The sequence below is a fragment of the Pseudonaja textilis genome, chromosome 3 (assembly GCF_049901715.1).
Source record: "Pseudonaja textilis isolate UNSWEBS1 chromosome 3, rPseTex1.2, whole genome shotgun sequence".
Lineage (NCBI taxonomy): Eukaryota > Metazoa > Chordata > Lepidosauria > Squamata > Elapidae > Pseudonaja > Pseudonaja textilis.
The window spans coordinates 179,362,097-179,382,601 of NC_141992.1; the positions used below are offsets into that span (position 1 = coordinate 179,362,097).

The 20,505-nt window shown below is 36.1% G+C and overlaps 1 protein-coding gene across 1 annotated transcript in view; it reads right to left on the reverse strand.

Moving 5' to 3' along the window:
• Positions 1-12,228: 12,228 nt before the first annotated feature.
• Positions 12,229-20,505, reverse strand: part of LOC113438206 (nardilysin-like) — a 42,138-nt gene continuing 33,861 nt past the window's right edge. Inside the window, exons 25-31 of the mRNA XM_026703471.1 lie at positions 20,247-20,294; positions 19,397-19,449; positions 18,104-18,187; positions 15,757-15,847; positions 15,095-15,211; positions 12,996-13,085; positions 12,229-12,423 (exon numbers count right to left, since the gene is read on the reverse strand). Of these exons, the coding sequence (XP_026559256.1) occupies positions 12,229-12,423; positions 12,996-13,085; positions 15,095-15,211; positions 15,757-15,847; positions 18,104-18,187; positions 19,397-19,449; positions 20,247-20,294 (678 nt within the window). The remainder of the gene's footprint in view (positions 12,424-12,995; positions 13,086-15,094; positions 15,212-15,756; positions 15,848-18,103; positions 18,188-19,396; positions 19,450-20,246; positions 20,295-20,505) is intronic.

Sequence of the window (20,505 nt, forward strand, 5' to 3'; positions counted from 1 at the left end):
ACATGTGTCATAATGATATGAAAGACTTAAAAAAAAAACCTAACTTACTTTTTAAGTTTTACAAGTTATTTTTAAATAAATATAATGGGACTCTTGGGACCATCAATTCCATGCGAATGCCTGAATAGGAAAACCCAACTTGTCATATTTCTCCACTGTCACTTATTTTTTTGCTATATTTGCATATTATATTTTGGATTCCTGATGTCAGAAAAACAAATGAAAGTCTTGGATTCTCAGCATCATAATCTTGCAATTCAGACCTGGGATAGTTGATGTTATTGCTATCTTATTGCAGAAATTATATCTTCTTAGTACAAAATACCTTTTTGTAACCTGTCTGTCTCTAGTTGAACTTTTCATTTCCTGGTTGCTGCAAACCATTGAATTATGGCGTTTGTATAATATAATTCCATGCTCAGTGAATCAGTTACAGAATGTTCAACTGTCTGATTATAGTAAGAATTACTTCATGCTCTTTGGTCTTTATTTGAAGACATGTAGCAAGACCTCTTGAGGACAAGGTTTACAAGGATTGATTGAAGAAACTTGGTCTGTTCAGCCTGAAGAAAAGAAGACTAAGAATTTTCTAAGGAACATGTCAGGAACTACTTTTATTGCCATTGAAACTAACTAATAGATATAAGTTGCAGGTTCCTTAATTTAGCCTGAAGGTAAGATCTGTACAACAGTGAACAGTTTACCATCAAGGCTGCGGGTTCTCCATTTCTTGAAGTTTTAAGGACAAATACTACTCATGGATGGTTTGATTGGATTTCCTGCACATTGAAGTAAGTTGAAAAAGATGAGCTTTGTGTTTCCTTCAGCAACATTATGATATGATTTTATAAAGGAAAGAATAATTATCTGGTCCTTCCTTAGACATAGAAGCCACTTTTCAGTTTCAGATTGGGAAATTGAAAAACATAGAATAACAGAGTTGGAAGGAACTTTGGAGGTCATCTAGTCCAATTCCCTGCACAAGCAGGAGATCCTGTACCATTTCAGACAAATGACTGTACAGTCTCTTTTTGAAAACCTCCAGTGATAGGGCACCCACAACTTCTGAAGGCAAGGCATTCCACTAGTTGATTGTTCTCACCATTAGGAAATTTATCCCTAGTACTAGTTTGCTTCTCTCCTTGATTAGTTTCAATCAATTGGTTTTTGTCTTGCCTTCTGATGCTTTGGTAAATAGTTTGCCCCCTTCAACTTTGTGACAGCCCCACAAAGAACGCTGTTATCTTATCACCCCTGGAACACTGCTATCATATCACCCCTAGTCCTTCTTTTTACTAGACTAGACATACCCAATTACCCAGAATACATCTATGTATCAATCCAGCTGGATCACTGGAGTGATAGATTACAAATCCATGAATGTCAGTGAAAGGACTCCCACCTACAGTAGATTAATTCAGAATAACAAGCACCATCAAATAACATTTCTTCATCTTTGCAAAATATACTCTAAACATCTGGTTGACCGTGCAACCAATGGTAGTAATTGTATAAAACTTATTTTTGAAATGGCAAAGCCTTAATAAGCAATGGGGTATGTTACAAGCAAACAATATTCTGTGTGTCTGAGTGAAAAAGAGAACTAGTTCTAAATATATATAAAACATGTTCTAAACATTGAAGCTGAACAGCGGTAATTCATTCAAAGACACTAATTCTTTAGTGGTCTCTAAAACCTGCTACACAGGATGTATTGTGGATTGGGCACCAGCTGAATTAGAAGTTTTAGACTGCCAGATACCAAAATGCATAGCAAAACATGATGCATCATACTCCAAAAGGAACACAGATTGTCTTTCCCAAAGAAAATTGACGGTTGTGGTTTGTTGCAACTGAAGCAGACAGTAGAGGATGAAATCAAAGATCCATATAATTACATAAAGTGGTGAATGGTGAATGTTAAGAAATATTTACAGAGAAAGCATTTTCAAGGGTGGCACACAAAGCTGTTAAGTTACAATAGTATTGAAAAGTACTGGAAGTACTATAAACATCAGCATAGTCATTACCTAAAAATAATAAAAAAGCAGAATGAATAGTAATAAAACACAGCAACAGCTTCAGATTGCATTCCTCAAGAAGGAAACAGAAGGATTAATATTTGCAGCACCGAAGCAAACATTAGCAACAAATGCCACAAAAATCAAACAAAAAATCCAGATGAAGATGACTAAATTGTGGAATGCTATTCTAAAAATGGCTGGTTAGTTAGTAAGTTGTGTATCATTCTTAGTCCTATTTTCAGTAGCGAAGCACCAACTGTCAGTAGAATGACTTTGGGGTATGCTTAGGGACAGATGTTAAATGTGTTTTAACTGATGAAAGTATTTCCCCATTTAAAAAAACCTGAAAAAGTCTTATGAAATAAATGGTCATTGAACATTTTTGCTATTAGGCCACTTTCCTACCCCACAATATATTGTCACTGTATAACTATCTCTGGTCCGGTGATCTTAGAAGATTTTTTTCATTTTTGTTTGAAAAAGGAAAAGTGTAGGTCCTAGGCCATGAAACAGCTTCTTATCCATTGCTCATTCTTTTTTAATCTGCTTAAATGGAATTGTTTAAAACAGCAACTCTTTATGTCAGAACATGTATTTCCTCTCTTTCAGGAATGGTTAGGGTTAGGCTTTCATTCAGATATCTTCTTTTTTTAACCTTAATTTCAAGTCAACTTGACTAAATAATGAAGAAAAGCAAACATTTTGTTAAGTATATTTGTTAAGCTGATCCTCCAGCTCAGTAAGATATAATCCTGAAAAGAGTAACATTTCATTTTTAAGCAACTTTACTAATAAAAGATTCTCATCTTTGTCTTAGGCACTATTAGCACCAGACTGTAGCACACTGAGAAGTAAGAAGAGCTATTGCTTTGCTTGTAACATAAGCTATCACATTAGCACCACATTCCTTCAATTTTATGAAGCATTCCTCTGCAGATTTAGCACTCATTGGTTTGACTAGTCCCCTGTTTTTTGTCATGGCTTAGCTATGTTTTGAAAGTGGTGCTAAGCTGGCTAAAAACCAAAGCCTTGTTTTCTTTAGCACTCTGTGCTTGCATTGAAGAGCTGTAGAAGCTTAAAATGGTGTCTGTTTCTTCTTTTCAATGTCTCAATCAATCAGAACAAAGCTGGAAGGGCCCTTGGAGGTCCAATACCCTGTTCAAGCAGGAGACTCTATTCAATTTAAGACAAGTAGCTGTCCAATCTTTTCTTAAAACCTCCTGTGATGGTGCACCCATAACTTCTGAATGCAAGCAATGCAATGGTTAATTGTTCTCACAGTTAGGAAGTGCCTTCTCAATTTTAGATTGCTTTTCTCCTTGATTATGTTCCATCCATTGTTTCTGGTCTTCTGGTGCTTTGGAAAATAAGTTGACCCCATCATCTTTGGGCAGTCCCTCAAATATTGGAATACTGCTATCATGTCAGCCCTAGTCCTTCTTTTCTCTAGACTAGTCATACCCAGTTCCTGAAACCATTCTTCAAAAGTTTTAGTCTCCATGCCTTTAATCATCTCTTGATTAAATTTAAATTAAAGTCTTCTACATGCATCAACATATATAATTATTAGTTATTTATGAGCCTGCAAACATCCTGATGGTCATTGGATTCTTGTCTCTTTGCTGTCATTCTAAAGGTTATCTGGGGATTTATAGGCCAGCTATGATTTCCTTAGAACCAACTCAATTTACCAGTTTAAAGATCATCTCATTAAATTATTTACTTTCTTTCTTAGATTCGGAAATATCTTTATTATGAAATTCAAAATATAAGGAACTAATTATTTGGAGTATAATAAGCAGACAGTGTAAAAGTATTTACTACACAGAGAATGAGACTAAGAGTAGAATTATCTTACTTACACCTTTCATTTATTTCTTGGATTCCTACCCTGCTTTTCCTCTAGGAGTTCAAGGCATCATTTGTAGTATTTCTTTCTCCAATTTTGTTCCAGTAACAATTATGTGACATATCTTAATCTTACATGTAATTAGGCAGGGGTGGGATTCTACCAGTTCTGTCCACCTCTGTAGAACCGGTTGCTCTGAAGAGCAGTGGACATAGAACTGGTTCTATGTCTGTTGCTGTTGTGGCCCACCCGCCTGCCTGGGCTCTTACCTGGTCTTTATTTCCTGCTTTTTCAACTGCAGCTGCTTTTTTTTTTTAATAAAGTTTTATTTGGGTTTTCACACATACAAAATAAAAGTAAAACATCTTTTTTGAAAATAGCATGGTCCCAGGTTGAACTTCTTTATGCAGACACAAAACTCAATTTTATGCTCCTTTTTGTATTCTATTCCATATCTTATACTATTTTACATTTTCCATATAATTTTTCCCCTCTTTTAATTTTCTCAATTTTATTTTGATTATCTCATCTCAATTCAAATCATGATATTTATACTTTTGTCTGTTCTGTTTCAATTTCATATTATCTTTTCTCATTAAACAAATTTTCTCCTGTAGTTACTAATTGGAGTATGACACCTTTATATCTTTTAATTACATCCATTCAACTCTTATTTAAACTTCAATATATACCTTAAGTTTATGACCTTCAATATAATACATGATACGTAACTTCCAATCAAATTCTGCTTGGTACATTCTTATAATACACACTATATTCTTTAAAAAAGAAAGAAAGATTGTAAATATATATAATTATAAACCCTCATTCCATTCCAGTTCAGTTCTATCATTAATAATCATTAAAATCTTAACATCTTTAACACTTCTTTTCAATTAAATATCATACTTCCTTAAAAACACATATGATCTCCATAATTAATTTTTCCCTTATTTCTCTTCACATATGTTTTATAAATCATTATATACCTTTTGTTACATTTATTTATTGACAAGCATTCCACTGAATTACGATAGCTATTTTATCAGGCATTTTAATCATACATTGTTTCATATTTTCTAAAATTATTTCTGCTTCTAATATAACCATACTATCTTATGTACCTTTGCAGAATCCCTTTTTCCATTAAGTTTTCACCCATTATCTCTAAATAGGCCCTGTTTCTCTATATTTTGCTTCTGTCCTTTATAACTTATTTTCCTTTCTTTCTTCCCTCTCATCTTCTCCCTCCCCTTTTTACCTCCTTGTCTCTCTACTTCTAATTCTCTCTTCTGCAATTCCCTCTTCTGTTACTTTCTGATTTTATACTTATTTTTTACTCTATTTTTTTTGGAGTTGTTTTTCCCAATCTTAAACTTTCCATTCTCTTTCCTCCCTTTCCTTTTTTCCCCCCATCTAAGATTATTTGTTCATTAAAGATGGCTTCTTCTTTGTCGCAATCTTCTTTTTCTGCAGGCATTTCTTGTTGTTTCTCAGAATTCCAAATCTCCATTTCTAAAAACTGAAATATGAAGCCCAAAGAACCTCTCCCTTCTTGTGCATCTTCTTTGTACTTTTTAAGTTCCATTTTCAGTTCTTCTAAAAGTGGAGCCATTTTAAACAGTTTTAAACAACCACCCGATTGATTTTAGTCATTCAAAACAATAACCAACAACTCAGAAATCATCAAGTAATCCAGGTAGTCCCGAGTTATATCTTCTTATTTCTTTTCCGACTTTCTCTTCCTGGGGTTTTTGTTGAGGTATTTCAGTTAGAATGTATCTTTTGGAAGACTTGTTGAGATTTTGCTGTAAGTTCTTTTTTAATTCCAGGTAGTCTTCTCCCTTCCAGATCCTACCCTTTTATTCTTTTTCTCTCCTTTCCTGTTTTCAAAAGCTTTTAATTATCCAGAAATCTTTGTTATCCCTTTGACTTTTTATTTTCAGCATTAAATGCCTACTGATGTCAAAGTGGATTTTTTTTCCAATTTCTTGCTTAAGTCTCTTAGCTGTCAGTATAGGAAAAAGAGAATAAAAAATCTAATCTTTTCCCTTTTCTCTCTCCTTCACAGCTTAAAAATCTTCTTAGGGAACAATGTTATTGTTTTTTAACAGTTTCAATTCCAGGGTACCTTATTTGTTGCTTTTGTTGTTTGACCTGGTCAACCAAATTTTTCTCTTCTTATCTTTCTCCTGCACATTCTTTTCCAGTCGAGTTCTTCTTTGTGGTGGCCATTTCTGACCACCGCTGCAACTGCCTTCGGGAAAGGGAGTAATGGCCAGCTGGGGAGGAGAGATGCGGCTCTCCTCAACCCTGCAGGCAGTCTCCCCCCTCTTCACCACCTCTATGGGGTGGCTTAGCCTGGAAAACAGCTGGCTCGTGGTGCTCCAGCGGCGAGCACGGATCGAAGCCTTGCAGAGACTTTGTGCGGCACAGCTGCAGTTGAAAAAGCAGGAAAAAAGGGCTTTTCCAACTGCTGCGCACTTGCACACAGCGCTGCTCAGCTGTCCGGGCAGCTCAGCAGGTTGTAAATTGCACTCGTACAACTCACGCATGCGTGTGCGATGCTAATAGACAGAACCGGTAGTTATACCAGTTGGATTCCATCCCTGTAATTAGGCTATTGGAATGAAAAATAGGAACTAGCACAAAGTTAACCAATGAGTATACCTGATTGAATAGAATGAATTTGGTCATAGTCCTGTCCCACAAATATTAAGCAGACAGTTGGGTCTTCTGTTTCTTTGAAGCTTCCTTGATTGACTTTCCAATGTATGCATGCACATTTATTACTGATCAGTTTTGGCTGTCCCCAAAAATAAGAATAGAATGTGGTAAGAGAAGAACATGAAATCAAAGAGCTCATGGCAAGACTGGGAACGAGAAATAGAAACCAAACCTTTCTATGTTATTAGTAAGAAACATAGATCTTTCATGAAATCACTTGGAAGGAAGCACAGCTTAAAGGACTTTTAAAATTTATTCTGTCTTAGAATAAATGTACATCTCCCACTACATGCAATAAGCATGTACATTCAATAAATGTAGGCCAAAGTACTTGACAGCACTCCATATTGCTTTAATTGGAACACTTCTGCTTTATACAGAATTCACAAATACCAATAGCTATAGCAGCAGCAGCAACAATGGCTGCATAATGTTTAAACTAAAATATTATTTTTAATGTGTTAGTAGTTTGTCCGTGATGAATTCTCAGAAACTCCCAATAACAGTCGTGTGTTTGAAAACCACACAGGGATAAAACATACTTGGATGTACATGTTCACTGTTGAATGCAACAAACAAATTCCAACTTATCATATGACCCCCTGTGTAAGTGTCCATGTGTTTGCGTATTTGTTAAATTGCCCAAGATTGAAATCAATTTCAGAACATGAATGTAATGTGTTCCAATTCAAACCAATTCATGATTTGGATCAATACAAGACACAATGATAAGTTGTAATGGAGGAGGCATCACGTGCCTACTGTTAATTGTCTGTGGAGATTCGTCATCCAACTTATAGTTGTCTCAAAGATGCTTTTTTCTTCAAAAGGCAATTGTATTGTTTTTTTCCTTGAAAAAGAAGAAAATGTTTCGCTTCTCACCCAAGAAGCTTCATCAGTTCTGATGACAGGGGGTGGTGGATGGAAGGATAGGTAGGTACTGACAGTTGAGACTGGAGGGTGGGGGGCTGAAAGGATAGGTTCTGAATGGATGGCGGTGGGGGCGATGGAAGGATTCTATTTCTTTGCAGTCATCTGGTCGTTAGCATTCTCTGAGAGCTGTTGAGGGCATTTGGGGGTTTATCTGTGCCCTCAGGGTCATCTAAATCAGGACGCAATTGTTGTGGAATCTTCTTCGAACTACTGTGTTGTTGACTGGAGATAGGTGTTGTCTTATTCCTCCCCCTCTGTTGAGGGAGGGGTGTTCAATTCTAACATAGATGGATTCTTTTACCTGTCTTTCAAACAAATGGTCTTCTCTATGCAAAATGTTACTTGCCTACTGTTACTTGCAAATTTTCAGCTACAGTAGAATTATATAAATTTTATCTTAATATGTTTCGCAATAAATTGCATTTGAATCAAGAAGTGTATTACTCCAGCTAAGACTAAAAGCTTTCACAGTTTAAAAAGTAAACTATCATTGAAAACTAAAGATTCCATTACCCCCAGACCCTTTACTTTTCTGTCAGGCTGGCTTCTTGGCATGAAACATTGGCCACTTACTTATGTCATTATTATAGTCTCCATTGCATAATTCAACTGCTTCTCAGTATGTCTAAATATGGAAGGCAATTGCAACAGTTTGAGATCTATGAGTTCAGATCTGAACCAGAAAGTCCATTAATCTTCAAATTTCCTTTGATTTCTCAGAAACATTTGTATGACACCTGAACTGAACTGACTCCGTGAATCATTTCAAAAATTCAAGTCAAATATTTGTTCAAAGGAGTGATTTGATTGATCCACTTTTGAATCAAATCACCCCTTCAATCTTTTTCTTTGTCTGGGAATGAATAAGTGTGGGAAAGAGAAAACTTCAGCTAGATACTTGTTCTTGAATGACTGTCACCCCGTTGATAAATAGCTCACAAATTGACTGTACTGCTGTGTCTTAATTGATCTGATAAACTTGCTCTGTGGAAGTAAATCAAGCTTGTTTCTGCTTTATTAAATGCATTCGTCACTTACTGTCACTCTTTTTTGGTTTAAAATACCACACAAATTTGTTCTTCCCATTGTATCATAATTCTCTTTAGGATGTGTGTCTTTTTGTTATTCCACTTCAGTCACTAGTTATTAATTAAGAGTCCCCTAGTGATATTCATTCAGTTTGGAAGTATTATATAGATGACAGGATGTGAGAGGCAAATGTAAATTCATCTCTACAATGTGTGATGGGGGCTGAGAGAGATTTTATCAGAGCCCTAGTCATCATCTTCCTCTATACAAAGATAGCTTAGGAATTATACAGGAGAGGGAAGCAATGAATCTTCATTAAATATTACTTTTCCCAATGTACAACCTTTGGAACAAGGTATTTTGGAATAAAAAGGTAAGGAAATTGGTTGTCAAGTGTACCTTGAAAGCAAAAGTATGTCCCCCTTCAAATCATGAAACCTAGCTCAAAATGTAGAAGAGGAGACTTTTGTCCCCAATATCCATACACCCTGTTAAAAATACCTGCTTTAATTTTTTTAATTATTTTTTTGTCCCAGTCTTAGCATAGCTCTTGCTGGGTAAAGAACTGCATATGTGCTCTAACTATATCAAATGGATTGCATTCTCAAATAAAGTGTATAAATCATGTTGACCTACTGAATATTTAAAGAAGATATTTATATATTGCTATGTATTGAGTTGAGGTGGCACGATGGCTTAGCAGTTAAAATACTGGGCTTGTCAGCTAGTAAGCTGGCAGCCCAGGATTGAGGCTTGAGCACCACGTAATGAGAGTGAGCTCCTGTCCTCACCTCAGCTCCTGCCAAACTAGCATGAAATTTGAAAGCATGTAAATGTGAGTAGATAAATAAATACCATTTTGGTGGGAAGGTAACAGTGCTCCACAACATCAGCCACATGATGTGGAAATGTCTTTAGACAGCGCTGGCTCAATGGCCTTGAAATTGATATGAGCACTACCCCCTACAGCCAACAATGATTATGTTCTGATCCAGCTCCCCAAACACAACAAACCCTCTGATGTGAACTCAAAACATTCCTTTGTTAGGAATGCCAGCAGCCCCCCCAGCAAAAAGTTTATCTTGCAGGCTAACAAGTCCATCTGTCCAGAAGATGAATACTTGTCTGCCACACCTATTCATCTCCTCCCACTGCCTTTTATCCCCAGAACTAGGGTGGTGCCTCGTTAGCAGCAGTGTCTCTTCCTTCCTCAGGCTCGGCCCATGGCTTTCCACTGCTCTCCCATTCCCTGTGTTCTGCACAGCTGTGTGTCAGGCACTGGATCCAGCTGTTCCTCTTGTTCTTCATCAACCATCTCCAGACTTGGTGGTTGCTGATGCTCCATTTGAGGGCTGATGGATGGCCCAGGCTCTGCGCCCCCCTCTGCCTGCTCCATTCCATCTTCCCCCTCGGAGCTCCCAGGTTGCCCTGATGTTGACCCTGATTCCCACACCTCCTCCTCCTCCTCTGATCTGGCTGTTGGAGGAACCTGTGGCTGACAGGTCACAACAGATTAGCTGAGTAAAATACACAGGGAGTAGTCTTTTTTATATGAGTTAGAATCAAAAATTCTCTTCATTAAGTCTCCAAAAGGTTCAGATGGTCTTGGGAAGTCAACAAGAAGTGAACATGGTACTCATCATCTTGTCTCTTTCTTCCATCATCTTTTTCTAAATATGAAAGTTGGATGTTCAGTTATTGTGAAGTCTAATCTTCCACCAGCTTCCTTGTTTGTTAAAATCCACTTGTTGCAATATGTTCCAAATAAGTATTTTTATGGCACTAAACATATATTTCCATATATGCCTAAGGTACACAAGTTAATTTGGCATGTTAAAGCTGTTTCAACTTGAGATTTGACAGCTTAATGAAATATATTCCAAGTTATTTCTTTCTTCTTTTAAGGTATGGGGATATAAACCTGGACTTTCCCCAAAACTATTAACCATGCAAATATAATTTTAGGTATCATACATCTGGAATGGATCAAAGTGACTGTGGTTAAAAGAATGCACACAATCAAACCCAGATGTTAAAATATAGCAGTACCTCATAGGCTCAACTGATCTCAATGGGTAACAAATGAAAGATAAATGTTTGAATGTAAAAGAGCTAAGTGGCTTTAAATTTAGGTGGCTTGGAGGTGATGGGGATGGTGAATAGCTTTATATCAAAATAGGTGTTAGGTCCAAAAATTTTAAAAACTCTAGTCAAGGTCTGTTTTTTTTAACTGGCTTCTTTTTCTAAAGACAACATATTAAATAAACTTTCCATAAGGACAATGACTAGCAAACTCAGCCGAACTATGTGATTTAGCAAATTAATTTATTCTGTATTTATCACATTCCATTCGTGTTCTTTGTCTGAGGATTTCAAAGTTCTGTATGTAAGGTTATCTTTACAACAACCCTATCAAGTAAATTAGGGTAAGAACTATGATTGATTTAAGGCCACCCAGTCTGCTTCATAGCAGAAGAGGAATTTGAACCTAATATGCTATCTGTTATATCACCTTAAGTCTCAACAAAACTGCTTTTGTAGTTTGGTAAAAACAATTATGCCACTTTTTAAACACTGCTTTTCACATCATAATAACTTGGACAGGGCCAGCAGGCATTTTTGCCAGGATTGTATAGCTAATCCATCCAATCTGTCCCACAGGTTTGGTAAACATGGATATAATACTAAATAAACTTTTCTGAATCTGAGTTGCTTAAATATGCTAGCACTTCACCTTCTAGAGTTATCAACCAGAGTTAGAGTTTCAATATATCCACTGGTTCCTAAACAGTCTTGGATCTTTGGATAGAAAGTAGTTAAAGTTTTCTTAGACAATAAAGCTAATAGATCACTGTCTTCATCACAGATATGATTATTGGCAGTTTGCTTTGCTAGGAGATAGTTCTATTCCTTGCCATTCTACCTTAGCAGATAGAAGAGCAAACTCTGAAGAGCGCAGATCATTGTATGATCTTGTTGGCAGAAACCCTCTATAGCATAAGCCTCACTAGGTCTGTGCTTTTCTCAATACCCATTATTTCTTTTCTTCACAAATGCATCACGGATCTGATCGTCTTTATTATAGAACTGCAATCACAAATAAATCCAACAGGTTGATCTTTAAGAGATAGAAGATGTTGAGCTTGCCCATCTTTTCAAATCAACTTGTGGGCTCCTTCTCCAAAATTTGTCAGGGACATTCATCTAGCTATCAAATGCAAGAGATCGAGCCCCTTTTCTTCATGGCTTCATCATGAGAGGTCCCTGGTTGTATTCTTGCAGATGTTTCATTACCCAAACTGGATAACTAGTGCAACCAAGCTCAGAGATCACCAAGGACTCCTTATTTCACTAAAGTTTTTAAGAACATCAGCAACAATAACTTGCACAATCTAACTACTTAGCCTGAAGAAAAAAATAAAATAAAAGAAATCTGAATGCAAACATAAAAGAAGCAGAAAAAGAAACCCAGAGAAAAAAAATGAAAAGAAAACAGAGACTGAGGATATGGTGAAAAAAATTACATGGAATTTCTCTGTCCTGTGTTTTCCTCAGTTCCTCAAACAGGATAGTCTGCAAAATTACTTGTGGGTACCAGACTGTGAAAACATAACATCAGCAAGCTTGAGAATGAGTTGATGAAAGTTTATTTTAGTATCTTGTGGATTACTTTAATATCTTGTGATAAGGAAGAATGTTAAGAGTTGAGATGAAAGATCTAATGTCCATTATATAGGGGATATTCAACAGAGGAGAAGAAGGCAAAAAGGTCAGTTGAGGTTCTCTGCTAAATGTAGATTCTTGGACAATGGAAATAGGTCTAACATTCAAATCTCCTTCTTGTTTACCATAGCCTGTCACCTGAAAATTAAAAAAATCAAATGGTTGTTTAAGATCAGCAAATATCTGGAATGAAAAAATGTAATCAAAATCTGTTGTCCAGCAACCACAATCATATATTTTTAAATTTTAATCTTGGCTTTCTTATTTTTTTTGTTTTTGGAGAACAATCAAAAGACACACTACAAACTGGACCATTAAATTTAGGTGAATAAAAATTGATTTCATGTTATATAGATTCTGAAAACACAGGACAAATCACCCTCTCAAATCAGCTTACTTCAAAGCAAACAGAAGCAAAAGTGGCAAGCAGCTTTGTAGTGTATGATTTCCATTCTGCTGGTGGCAAAAATATTTATTTTTAAAAAAACAGAGATGGAGAATCTTTTTTCTATTTGAAGGTTAGTCAGAACCTTGTTGGAAATTTTTTTTATCGATTGCTTAACAGGGAGGTGGGAGCTGGTGTTGAATCCTAAAATGCGGAAGACCAGAATTGTTAATTTAATCTATTTTCTTTCTATCATTTTTTTTGCTTTTTCATTTCTCTTTCTGCTTCTCCTTAAGTGTGTGTAAGTGATTTTGGAAATACTTACATGGATGCTCAACACTCTCCTGTGTTTTCTCCTGCAATGTAGGAACCAGTCAATCAGCTGGGCTCTACTAAGACTTTTCAGTGCTACAATCTATAAGCCACAGAGAACAGAATTCCGTAGAATCAACAAGCAAATATATGCAAATTTTACCGTATCACCACTTTGGCTCAATTTTGTTGTTTACCTTATAAGAACAGAAGGCATGCTTCAAACAAAAGTCCAGAAGATGGTAATTTTGCACTGTTTATTTTATAGGGAAAAGGAAAGCAGGAAGCCCGCAGCAGTGAGATTTTCACACAGCATGAAGTAGTATTTGAAAAAAGAAACACTCTGCCCACTTCAATCCCATCAGTTTGTCTTAACTAGAACAATCAGCCATGCATATATATTCTGTACTAAATTTGAGATGGGAACATTACAAGACTTTCTTTAGCATAGGTTTCCAAGCAAGTTGTTTCTTCCTACCCCTTCTGCTTCTCCTCCTCCTCTCTCCCTGAACCATTCTGGACAAATGGCTGCCCAATCATCATCTTCTTTTAATGACCCCATAATCCCTTGCGGGGTGGAGTCTGGGCAACTGGATGGAACAAGTAGAGTGTTTAATGGCCAGATGCCTTTCCTATCACCAATGCAGAGGTTTGTTCATCAGATATATTCTCATTGTGCCCAGAGAGATAAATGTTTGCCTCTACCTAAGATCAAACTCACAGCCTCCTGATTGTGAAGTGAGAGCTCCATCTCTAGGCCACCACACCACTCTAAATGGCTGCCCAATCTCTTCTTAAAAACCTCCCATGTTGAACACCCACAACTTGGCAAGCTGCTCCATTGATTAATTGTTCTTACTGTCAGGAAATTTCTCCTTAATTCTAAGTTGGCCCTCTTTTTGATAATTTTCCATCTGTCTTTTCCTCAGGTACTCCCTTTCTTTCTCTTCCTTCCTTCCTTCCTTCCTTCCTTCCTTCCTTCCTTCCTTCCTTCCTTCCTTCCTTCCTTCCTTCCTTCCTTCCTTCCTTCCTTCCTTCCTGAAAAAGGAGCTCACGTTCTCCTTTGGACTGAAAAATGGTTCAAGGCTCATCAAACTTGCCTGCTGTTAAGGAGGAAAAATGTCCAAAACAGTATTATGTATATCTAGTGAAGTTTAAAAGTTTGGGCCAGTCAATTCCCAAGTGGCAAATGCCTAAGAATGTCATGTTTTTTATTTGTAATTTCATAGTAGAAGAAGGATGGATTCTCAAGTTACTTAATAACTTTTTATCAAAACCAAAATCTGCTATTATTCTATTTTGTCACATTTTGAATACTATAATAAATCTTTATTGTATATTATGCATCACCTTGGAGTTGAAGTCCTAAGCATGTCCATTAAGGGACACTTCCAAATGAAAACCTATAATTTGAATAATCAAAATATACTACAGGCACAAATTCCTGGTACAGGAATTGTCTTTTGAAATCCCTGTTCTGCAACAATTATATGTTTGCAATACCCTGGGGACCAAGAATTGGCTCTCATAAATGCATAGTTTTGACATATAACAAAAAGAGGAATAAAGAAACATGTGAGGATTAGAGGCATAATAGATCAGAAGAGACCCTTCTGGGTTAAGAGTAGAAAGGCAGACTTGATGTTTATTTTCACTAATCCTGGCTAAAAAAGAAAGATACAGCAGTGAAGGCTGCATTTAAGACTTTTTCCCATTAAACACTTTTTGAGATTTTGAAGGCTTCAGTTGCTGCTGTCTCACACATGACCTACAATGAGATAATATTCATGTGGAAAACAAGCTGTTCGTTGACACTTGTGATGAGTTGTGTATTTATTTTTCTCCCAGAACATGATTTTAAGAAGTCTAGATCTCCTATCTTTCCATTTTAACCATTTTTTCACCATTTGTCAGGAACTACTTAAACTCCAATTCTGTCCCTTTAGGCCAGCAAAACAAAATGTCTCAATTTTCCATTTTTGCTCATTTATAAACCAGATTGCCTTTATGGTTTAATTATAAAAAGTGTATGTGAAAGCATGTGTGCCTATGTATGCATATTTGCCTACATAAAGCTTTACAAATTTTGAAAGAATCCATTCCATTTATTACCTCTCGGGCAAGTCTATCAAAGACATATTGTTGAGTAATCACTTCATTCCAGTTTCTGTCTACTTCTTCTCCAAGATGGGAGTCATCTGTGCGCTTAAGCTTGATTAAAGCAGAGACCTGTGAAACATAGTATTCCTTATGGTTTGCAAAAGCAAATATTTATTTAGTCAATTGCCAGACTACCCAGCTTCAAAAATGACTCTAGGAAATCTAGTGAAGTTAAAAATAAAATATGTATATTCTTTTCTCTCAATTGCCACTCAGGACAGGGGTAAGGACAACTAAGCAGACAGGAATGGATATTCCTAGAGTGGCCCCATTGTCATGAATCCTCTCTAGGACATTGTGTCAATATCAGAATAATAAACTCAACCAATACTACGAACATGATCTGCTTGGAATTAAATTTAATTCATTAATTTGTGCAATTAGAGAGTTCTTATGACAACCCAGGGTGACTGCTACAAATTTCTTGAAAATAATGTACTATTTAAACTAGGAGCAAGTAACTTGACATCCTCTAGTCTAGATATTTTAGATTAGAGTTTCTACCATCCCTTGCCATTAAGTAAACTAAAATTAATGAGGTTTGAACTACAAATATCTGGTGAGCATAAGGTTACCTTTCTATAAACTAAATCATACATTTATATAATCTATACCTGAGCAAGAAATTCTTCTTCAGATAAATTCCGGAGTTTTTCCTCAAAGTGTGCAAAGAATTCTTCTATTTTTTTGTCAACATATTCAGAGCTAAAAAAAAAAATTTAAAAGAGATAATGCGATCTATGTTTTTAATGCCACCTGTGCAGTGTTAATCTTGTCTAGGTTCCAGTTCTAGATTTTAGTGGAGGCTCCTTTCCTGTAACTCAGAGCTGATCAAAGTTGTGTTTAATGCCAGCAAGTATTTGATTAATCATGAGATGCTCACCCATAACCAATAAATTTACACAGTAGAGAATCTGGAAGAAATTGGAACCAAGCAATAATGTGATATGTAAAATTATACCTGTAAAAATATAAAGCAATGGTAATGCCATTTTTAACCTCTGTGTTAATCTAAGATAATTTACTGGAATATTATGTAAGAATTCTCTACTGATTTGTATAAAGGTTGTATATTTGGCAAGTCATCCTGTCCAGTGTCATGTTGATGATGGAGATTACTGGAAATGGGTAAACGGGATGAGGAAACGGATAGTATGCTACAATAATAGGGATGTTGTGCAGGGAGATACATTGTGAACCCGGAAAGGGGCAGAGACTGTATATTTGAAACTATATACACCCCAGCCCTCCTAGGAAACATGTCTTCTGTGGCCATAAGTGCAGAATTCCCTTTTGCAAAAGCTCCATAATAAAGTTCCTATTTATTGTTCATGTGTCTCCTGTTGTCCGAATACCCGAATGGCTGATTTTTTTCACAAATAGATTGATTTGAATTTAGGTAATCCCAATTGTATTAAGGGAGATAAGCCATGATGGGCATCAGACACTCATCAGAGTTGAATGAAAATTAGGTTTCAGCCATTTTCCCCAGTGAAATTATTCCTTCCATCTGTTGAAAGGGCAAGGAAGATGACCATCTCTACTAAACTGGTTACCCACCTTTTATTTTCCATCAAAACACAGGTAGTCCTTGACTTACGACCACAACTGAGCCCAAAATTTATGTTGCAAAGTGAGACATTTATTAAGTGAAGTTTCCCCTTTCTTTCAACCTTCCTTGCAATGGCTGCAGTTGTTCAGTTAGTAGCCCAGTTGTTAAGTAACTTTGGACTCTCCATTGACTTTGCTTGTCAGAAAGTCACATGATTCCCGGACACTGCAACTGTCATAAATATGAATCTGTTGCCAAATGCCTGAATTTTGATCAGGTGACCATGCGAAGGTTGTAACTGTCACAAATGTGAAAAATTGTCATAAATCACTTTTGTCAGCAAGCATTTTAACTTTGAACCCAATGGATTATTGTAATTGAGACTAACTGTATTCTTGTTTTCCCTTTTGTGTTGCTATAAATCTTAATACATTCTGTATCAAGACTAAAAATAGGGGAAAAAAAATAGTTTACTTTTAGAAAATAATATCCAGCTGAGAGACCAATAATTATTTGCTTGTCTCTTCTTGGCAAGTTTTAAGCAAGTCCTTGGCAACTCTTACGTTCTCAATAGAACCCAATTTGCATATTGAAAAGCTGCGTGTCTAAGGCTGCACTTTAGTATTTCTAAACAATAATCATTTCTTTTTCTGGTGAATGTTCAACTCTCTTTCATGAAGCATTTATTTTTAAAAACCCTGGGTTGTCCTTAAAAGGACACCTCTCTCTGTGTTTGTGTGTGCATGCATAAATATTTATGCACATATAAAGATCCTTCTTTATTTAAAAAAGAGAGTGATAATAGTAGTGAATTTTCTCAGAAAGATTTGCCGTCTCCCTAGTTCAAATTAAAGTTCCCTGCAATATGCTTGGTTGTTGTCTAGATAACATGGAAATACGCTACCCCCAGATCTTCTAAATTGATGATGCAAAAAAATTAAGGCTGACATGTATATTTGAAAGTAATTTATGAACTTTAGGGCAGTATAAGATAATGTCAGTTTTTGTTATGTCAAGCTAAAGTCAAATTTCATTTTTAGAAAAATCCTAATCCAGCTAAAATTCAGTGAAGGTATGCTGTGGAGTTTAATTTAGTAACTGCTATGAACCAGTAACTTTCGTTTTAATGTATCTGGATCTTGGCCATAAATTAGACAGGCATTCCTGTCTCTTTATAGGTCAGACAATTTAAGTAGGTAGGCTTGTTTTGGAAATATATCGCAGCAAATACATTAAACCTCTCAGCTTTAAAAGAAAGCAGCAGAAACATTTGTAATGGAGAATTAGCAGTTTTAAACATGTCAGAGTTTTTCAAGGATGATTAGCTATTAAGAGTTCCAGAACTCATAGAGTTGTAAGATGGAAACAATAATACAACATTTACTTGCTATGAAAAAAGAGAGACTTACTTATATTTGGTTGCCTGTGTTGTTACGGTAACAGAAAAACCCAGGATCCCAGAAGTATTTCTTGTAGCAGGGTAGACATGGTAACTAAAGCAAATGAACAGAACAATATCCAGAATCAGAAGTCATTTTATGCAGACTATTAATTAGGATGTATTAATATACATTCATTTTCCTATTAAACCCATTCTTCCATATGCTTATTGAAACTTCATGGAAGCCAACATTCAGTGATTTACTAGAGTTATAGCCTTGAAGTAGTGATTTCACCAAAGCCTATCTATTTCTTAGACTTCAAGGGAGAGACAGTGATGGCCCACTCGATCAGTGGGATTAAGTCTAGCTGTCCCTGGATTCTTTCTCCAATGTTAGATCATCCCCATTGAGGTTGCAATGTCAAACTTCTAAAAGGTACCAGGCTAGAAGACATTTTGTTAGGTATTGCTTATTCTCGGCTAATATCCAGGATGGCAAATTTATTCATTAAGGAAGGACCTAATTCACAGATGGGATGGTGGGAAGCCTAAAACCAGAGTTATGGCATTTTTTAAATCTGCCCTTCAAAAGTGGGAGTAGGGAAATACTTTATAGCAGTATTTTTCAATCTTGGCAGCTTTAAGATGTGAGGAGGACTTCAGCTTCCAGAATTCCCCAGCCAGCAAGACAGGATTGAAGAAACAATGATCTTATAGACTTGTTGTTTAAAAGCAGTCATTTCAGATGAACTTACTTTTAAGTTAAACATGGATAGATTACAGTTTAGGAAGGGAATAATTAGGTTTTCACATTGTTTCCTAATTAATAACTGTTATTTTGGGGTTTTCCCACTAATCTTACATAAAAAAGTCTTCCTTCCTTCCTTCCTTCCTTCCTTCCTTCCTTCCTTCCTTCCTTCCTTCCTTCCTTCCTTCCTTCCTTCCTTCCTTCCTTCCTTCCTTCCTTCCCTCCCAGAAAGTATACCAGAGACAGATGTACATTGGTTGCAAGTAGCTTTTGAAATGACTCAATTGGATAAAGGTGTGTCCATCTATGTCTTAAAACATTTTTCTTAATTTCTGTCAATTATATGCTATGCTAATTATCTTGATAATTATTTTGCCTCCAAAGGTATTATTTGGAGAGTGAAAAATCTTGCAAAAATGCAGAAATACATCATGTTTAATATAAAAGGCTGTTCTGTATGTTTATATTTAGATAGAAAGGTACAGGGAGGAAGAAAGAGGAACCAACGCTATAGATATAAAAACTACTGTCTATGATCAGATACTTCCACAAGACTAGAAGTGGAAAACTCACCCCAGTGTATTCTTGGTCCTCAGGAAATCAAAGCATGGTTCCTCCATGTGCATCTGAAATTTCACAGAGTTAGAAGTGAAATACTGTAGTCTGCTTAACTCATATATTTATAAAATTATACATGCCACTGCATAATTCTGTTTTTTTTTCCTTATAAAGGGGAGAAGATATTAAAAAAGCAATAGTAATTAGACTTATGTAGTGCTTTACATCCCTCTCTAAGCAGTTTTACAGAGCATGTTGCCCCCAACAATCTGGGTCCTCATTTTACCACCTCAGAAGGATGGAAGGCTGAGTAAGCCTTGAGCCTGGTGGGATTTGAACTGCCCAATTGCAGGCAGCTGATAGTCAGCAGAAGTAGCCTGCAGTACAGCACTCTGCACCACTGAGGCTGAAAACTGTACAATTGTGTCTTTCTTTTGAAACGTATCTAGAATTACATGAAGAAGCTGATAGCACTTTTGCTAAGTAACAATTTTTTATTAAAAGGGATAAGCTTTTGTTGCATTGGATAAAGTGAACTTCAGCTCAAGGTATGTTGTTCATTTTAATAAAATTTGCTAGCTGGAAAAAGTGCTATCAAACTCCTGATTTTATTTCACCATAGATTGACAAAATTGCTTCTATAATGTTTAGAATGAGAGATATAAAGGTGAGGATGATAAGAAGTACACTTTTAAATTACAACTAAGAACTGGTGAAAGAGCTTACAAAGCAGTTGAAAAAATACAATAGTCTTTCCTTCATCTTATAAATTAAAATTTATGCACACCAGGACGGATAAGAAAGAGGAAGCCGAAGGAACAAACTCAGGCATTAGTTTTTAAAGTTATAGGCACTTAGAGCTTACCACAAGCAGTTCTGTGAGTGTATAGTCTTTTAATTTCTTAGCTCCAGTCTAAAAATTTAGATAATAGTAGGTTAATGATTTGCCTAGGTATATGGTATTTATTTCAAAATGTAATGAAAAGATACTATAAGAATGCTTTTAATATATTCTTGCCCTTAGTTTTGCTAAAGAACTCAGATCACGGGATCACCAAAGCCGCCAATCATCTTGGTTAAACTATTTTATTTTTTGTTTGCAATGCTCACATTTTCCATTTGAA